This window comes from Mytilus edulis, chromosome 8 (assembly GCF_963676685.1).
Source record: "Mytilus edulis chromosome 8, xbMytEdul2.2, whole genome shotgun sequence".
Lineage (NCBI taxonomy): Eukaryota > Metazoa > Mollusca > Bivalvia > Mytilida > Mytilidae > Mytilus > Mytilus edulis.
The window spans coordinates 89702706-89708939 of record NC_092351.1 but is presented as its reverse complement, the minus strand read 5'-3'; the positions used below and the strand labels follow the sequence as shown (position 1 = coordinate 89708939).

The following is a 6234-nucleotide window of genomic DNA, read 5'->3' as shown; positions in this document are numbered from 1 at the left end:
CAGATAGTGCAAGATTGATGAATACAACAATGTAACCATGATGACAGCCTCATAGTAAGTGTTCTATAGTTTCTGGTTTCTTCCTAAATAAATGTTCATAAATTGCACTGAACAGTGTTCATTCTAAAAGTTAATATAAGTAAATAAAACCCGGTCAATAATTCGGTATAGAAACGAACATAGCATTTTTTCGTTTTAAAAAAACTTAATAACACAATTGTGTACTACTTTGATTTGCAATTTCAAATATTTTTATTTTATGTGATCTTAAAATTTTGATCAGCTGCAATTTCAACTGGTATTGAACCTTGGTTTAAAATTGTAATACCGGTATACATGACTTTTGAATCTTTGTCTAACTTCTTGTGTAGTCCTTCTGGCACTTTCGTCCCTCTTTTTAACATTGATAGATCTCACTCATGAACTCAATGTTGAATTGTTTGTCTTATATCAGGTACACTTAATTTTTTTTTCAATGACATGATGCTTATACTTACTGAATAGGTGATTGTCTGTAAATGAATCAATATAATTGTAAGATAAAGTGCATACTATTGTGAAATATTTATACATATTGAACAACAGTTAATAAATAGGCTACAGTTTTTGCCACTTACATAAATCAACTATCAGTAAGATGGATTGTTATAAATGATAAACTATTACTTGTGATCTATAATCGGTCGGTCATATGACTCATTTAACTGCAAATCTGTTGTGTTTATCAGCAACATTTCCCCTATAAGATATGATGAATATATTTGTGTTCATGTAAATTACTCAAATATATTCGTACGGGCTGTTTTTTGATAATATTAGTGTGTAAAAATGAATATGTAACATTCTATAAGACAGACTTTTTCAGAATATTTTTCGTTAATTAATTTGAATAGAGGTACTTACTCAGAAGTTGTATTTGTCCTGAAATGAAGACATGTTAGAGTTAACAGTTTATTTGTAAATCAATACACATATCAATGAACCTAAGACAATATAATAGACACACACACACATATGTTTGTTTTGTATAAGTATTGTCGATATGAAGTATGCACACCAGTGTAATCCTATCATTTATAGTGTCCTCAACAAGTTCCGGGTAAAAGTATAAAAAACTACAAATCATACGATTAATACATTTTTTTTCTCAGTTAATAAGCATAATAAGTGTAGATAACTAAAACAAATTGAAGTATACACTAGTAAATCATGCGGAAAGCGTCAAATACTACTTTGCAATTTATAAGGAATAATAGATCACGAAACAATCTTTAACTTTGTACTTGTTCGGCTTTATAACTTTTTTTTATACATGTTAACAAGGCTTGAAATAGTATTGCTGTCTGCTATTTGTTTTTTGTTTTTTTTGTATTGCTTTGTGTTTTACATATATTTGTTTTTTTAAATTTGCATTTTTTATTTGATAATTAACTTTGAACTTATATTTGGTCTTTTGTTCTCTTCCGAAACTACATAACACCACACTTACTTGCATCTTAGGCATCTGTATCTGTATTGTTTACTAGTAACTGTTGTTCCAACTCTATAAAATATCATATTAAGATATTCTCAAGGGAGATGTCTAACTTTTATAACATTTGTTTTTCGGAAAGCTAAATTGAACGAATTATATATATTTACATTGTTCATATATGTCGTGCAACTCTTTAGTCTTATCTATCAAAAGTAAACCATATGTATATTCTTAAAACAACGTAGCTAACATTAATCGATTACGTGCAAAAAGAGACACATTTTGAAGCAATTTACGGTACTGTAAATCACTGCTTAGTTTTTAGGGTTTATTATATAATTAAAGCATGTCTACAAGAGAAAAAAACAGTATTTAACTTATGATAACTAAGTATATTATACGCGTGTTTTTTGTATATCATACTCATCGGTGCAAGAGGAATCACAACCAATTAAACAAAGGATAATTATCGAGATCAAGAACAGTAGAACGCAATGCTTTATGTAAATATGACCTAGGCCGTGTTCACAATGACCTAAAATTGGTGTTGGGTTAGTGTAACTCACACGCAAACTAAACACAAAAACATTCACATTGATAAAAGTCAATGTTTACATGTAGTGTAAATCATGTTTTTTTCTACATGCAGTTGATAGTCAATGTAGGCCTTGTGTTGGTTAAGTGTACACAAAACTAGGCATTTAGAACATTAATTTTACCATGTAAATTTAAGGTGGTACCTAACAATACAGGGAGAAAACTCTGTGAAGTTAGCTAAACGTTTTAATAACGTTGTGTTGTAAATGGAATATAAAGCTTCTCAATGATCAAAATTGATGTTTGTTAAACTGCTATATAACCAGTGTAATTTTTCTGACAAAACAGTTGGTTCAAAATTTTTGAAAATTTTATAGTTTTGTTAAAGGATCAAATTAAATACTTTGACAAAATTTTATGAAAATTAAACGAACCAAATTAATTTTAGTGAACGTGTTGGGTACCACCTTAAGGAAGAAACAAGTTTTGAATAAAATTGAAAGTTATAACAATTATGTTTTTAAACTTGAAATATTAATTTGTTATAAAAAAAAAACCTTGAGGTATCTTTATTAACCCTTTATCAAAACTCAAGCATTATCATTGCTGAACACATAATTCCTTTGAAAAGGTTTTCCCGAATCGACTGGACGTACACGAAAATATTTGCCACTCCCTTTGCTTAATACTACTTAGAGAAGAAATCTTATTTACAGGTAATTAAACCAGGTATATAGATGTTAACAAATATAATGTGAAACCAGTGTACATTACATTTAACTAATTATAAACATGTTTACTGTGCATGGCGTTTGGTGTGAATACGGCCTTAGGAAGACAAACCTAGGTATTTAGATTGATTTTATTATAGCAAAAGTCAATCAACAGAAGAGATGAACATGGACAAGGTAACAATAGAAACAACTTTGTTAAATGTCTAATGTAAATACAAACCTGACGCTCTCCTGCGGTTCCGGGTTTTCTTCTTTTTTGACAGTTTCTCTGAGAAAAAAATAATGACCTATTAACAATTTCATTGTCATCTAATTTGTGCGTCAAAACTGTAATTGTTTATAAAACAAACAAATAGTGTATTTCTAAATATAAACAATCGAAATAAGCTGTTTTAAGATATTCCAAAAATAATGAAACGTGTTTCCATATTGCTTTTTGTTTCTTTTTTGTTTCTTTTTCACTTATTCAGATGCAAAGGGGAATTATAATTAACACAGTAATTTGAAATGGCGGTTTTCCTTGTGTATGCCCTGTCGAAATGTTTTTCTTATGAACGATTTGATAAAATTTTGATAATAATTTGTATATAAAGTTTGTACTAACACTTTGTAAATGAAAACTGTATGTTCATGTATGTCTATTATTAAAGATCGTTTAGGTTTTCTTTGGTTACTGACTTCTTGAGATAAAACTTCAGCTATAAATAGTTCAAAAGTCTTTTAATCTTATCTAAAAATTCGCTATATCATATGTTTATAAGAGGTGCTTTGTGGTTTTATAACTCTTTAGTTTACAGGTATGTCTTAACACTTTATCAAATTATAACTTCTTTTTTGTTAATTTGTAACAGTAATTATAATGACAATGTTAACCAAAGCCAAAATGTATTGGACGTATTTGAGATTTTCTCTATGAGATAAAAAAAAAACCATCATTTTATTATTATAGTAGTTATTAAAATTCTGATTGGTACTAATTTTAAATAGTATAAATCGGAATAACAATTTCTAGTAGTAGATATTTAAATTCAAATGAGTACTAGGAGGATGATGGATCTTACTAAAATCTAACTTGTTATGTTAACATATATTTAGGATTCTATATAGTCAGCGCATCAATGTGTTTGTTTTACAAATAATCAAATGATGGTATTTTTAATCAATGATCAGAAAACACAACTGACAATTTTTATAAAGCCAAGCACGTATAACTGGGCATTGTATTATCACATGTAAGACATTTGATTATCTGAGAAACACACCCAGAATGTAAAGGGAACAAGAAGCGGAAGATGTCATATATATTCAACCCTTTATAGACGAAAAGCAACTGCCACACCAAAGTCCATATAAAAAAATCAATAACTAAGAACATATTTACCCAAATCTTAATTCCCCAAACAGTTTTTCTATTTCACACTCTGCTACTTTCTGTCTAACATATTTGACTGATGGCATAATAGGAATCTGTATTTCTTCTTTTTTGTCGATTTGTGACTTAATTTGTTTTAGCTTTTGTATCAATTTCGTAGAATCTTTTATACCCTGTGAGTCTTGATAGAACTTCTGCTGCTCCTTTGCCTTATTCAAAGCTGCTTTAATCTCATTTTTATTGGACTGTAAAATTTGTAAATTCTTTGTTTCTTCCTCTTTCACAGATTTAACCAGAATTTCGACCTTCTTATCAATCAGCTCTTTTAAGTGTTTCCCTTCTTCCCTGATAGCGTGAATGACTCCGTTAACATCAGTTTGGTATTTGTTTGAACTTTGTTCAATATCTGCTATCTTTGACTGCAGGTGTTCCATCTTCATGTCCATCCCCTTTTTGACCTCAGCTTTGATTCCGTCAGTTGTTTCCTTGATTTCAGCAAAGTCATGTGATTTGTGTTTTTTAATTACACATATTTTGCATATCGGCGAATTACATTCCATGCAGTAATATATAAATGTTTCATCGTGTTCTTTACAATATTGTTTAACTCCTGGGTTTATATTTGGGCCACTTAGAAATGTATGGTCTTTGCTCATTTTTGTCCGTAAGTGAGATATTTTACATCCATCACAAAACAGCTGGTCGCACTCTTCGCAATAGTTATGTCCAGGACTAGATACACATATCTCACACGTTTTGTACGCAGCCTGTGTCATCTCAGTTTGCTTGCGTTGATTTATCTATTGCATAAAATGAAAATTCATTTTAAAATATCATAAAGCTCCAAATTCATGTAATGTTTATATCGCATTTAATTAATACTTCGGTTTTGTTGAGTAATTTCACGTGAGGTTCCATGCAAATGACAAATTCCTGTTACGAAATTCCAGCAACAAATCTCAATTAATGTATTACAGTTGTGGCCTAGCTTGTGTGTCAATAGAAACATATATTTAGTTTTTTATTTAATTAATTTTATTTAATTTATTGGGAAGGGGGGAGTTACATAAGGATATCTGTATAAGAATGCAAGTTTTAAATTTTGCAGTACTCAACGAATTGCATAATTTGCATTAATAAGTTGTATGAATCTTATTTCCTGAAGCTATTTGTTTTTGTTTCTTGTAAGACAACTCTTGCCAAAGGTATTGCTAATATGCAGTCCGCCAAAAGTTAAGCACCATCTATATATAACTGGCAAAATTTTTTTCAACTTTTGGGAAAATAATATTTTTATTTTTGGTGTTATGAATTGCATATAACACACGTTAAGAAAAAACGATTTGGACAAAAAAAAGTCAAACTCCGATAAACCCGCCAATCAAATTGTTTTAAAGGTCATCTGCACTTTTAAAAATACACTGTTTCGGTGCATTTATATTTTATTCTACTATACCGCGTACAGGTGAAATTAAACCTTCACCAAGTCTCTGTGACTAAACGTTGACAAGCAATTGACATGTCAAATGCCGGTAGCAGCAATAGAAAAATAGGTAACCATTTCAATGTTATTCACACCTTCATTGTCAGATTTTCACAACGGCATGTTGCCAAAGGAAATGTAATGATAGACAACGGTCCGGAAGAACCCGTTCAACTCCTTGACCCTTGTACATATACGACAACGCTATACCACACAGGACAAGGATTGTAACCGAGTACAAATAGCAAGAAGCCACTTTCTTTTTGCCCCCATGTCTCCAGACATCAACCCTATTGGACATGGCTGGGATGCCATTGGCACAAATCTCAATAACAGAGATCTACCTTTTTAAATTTTGGCTATTAAAGATGGGCAATTATTGATGGATGAAATAAACTTGATCCACTAAAATGCAGAACGCTTGTACAGAGTATTAGACGCCGTGATATGGAACTGTACCGGATGAAAGGTGGTTACACATCCTATTGATTCAAATATTGACAATAAATTTGCCGAACATACCAAAGATTATTTTAAGAGAATTTAAAAAAAAACAGGCTGTGGTAAATGACACAATATGTATAGCCTATCCAAAGCAACGTTAGGATGTGAATGGAAGCACATCTTTATGATA

The 6234-nt window shown here is 30.5% G+C and overlaps 1 protein-coding gene across 1 annotated transcript; it reads right to left on the bottom strand.

Annotated features, from left to right (window-relative positions):
* Nucleotides 1–493: 493 nt before the first annotated feature.
* Nucleotides 494–4893, bottom strand: LOC139484518 (E3 ubiquitin-protein ligase TRIM9-like). Its single transcript, XM_071268249.1, has 5 exons — nucleotides 4127–4893; nucleotides 2966–3013; nucleotides 1490–1543; nucleotides 904–921; nucleotides 494–512 (listed from the first exon to the last, which is right to left on the bottom strand). The coding sequence occupies exons 1-5, from the start codon at nucleotides 4891–4893 to the stop codon at nucleotides 494–496; spliced, it is 906 nt and encodes a 301-aa protein (XP_071124350.1).
* Between the last annotated feature and the right edge of the window lie 1341 nt (nucleotides 4894–6234).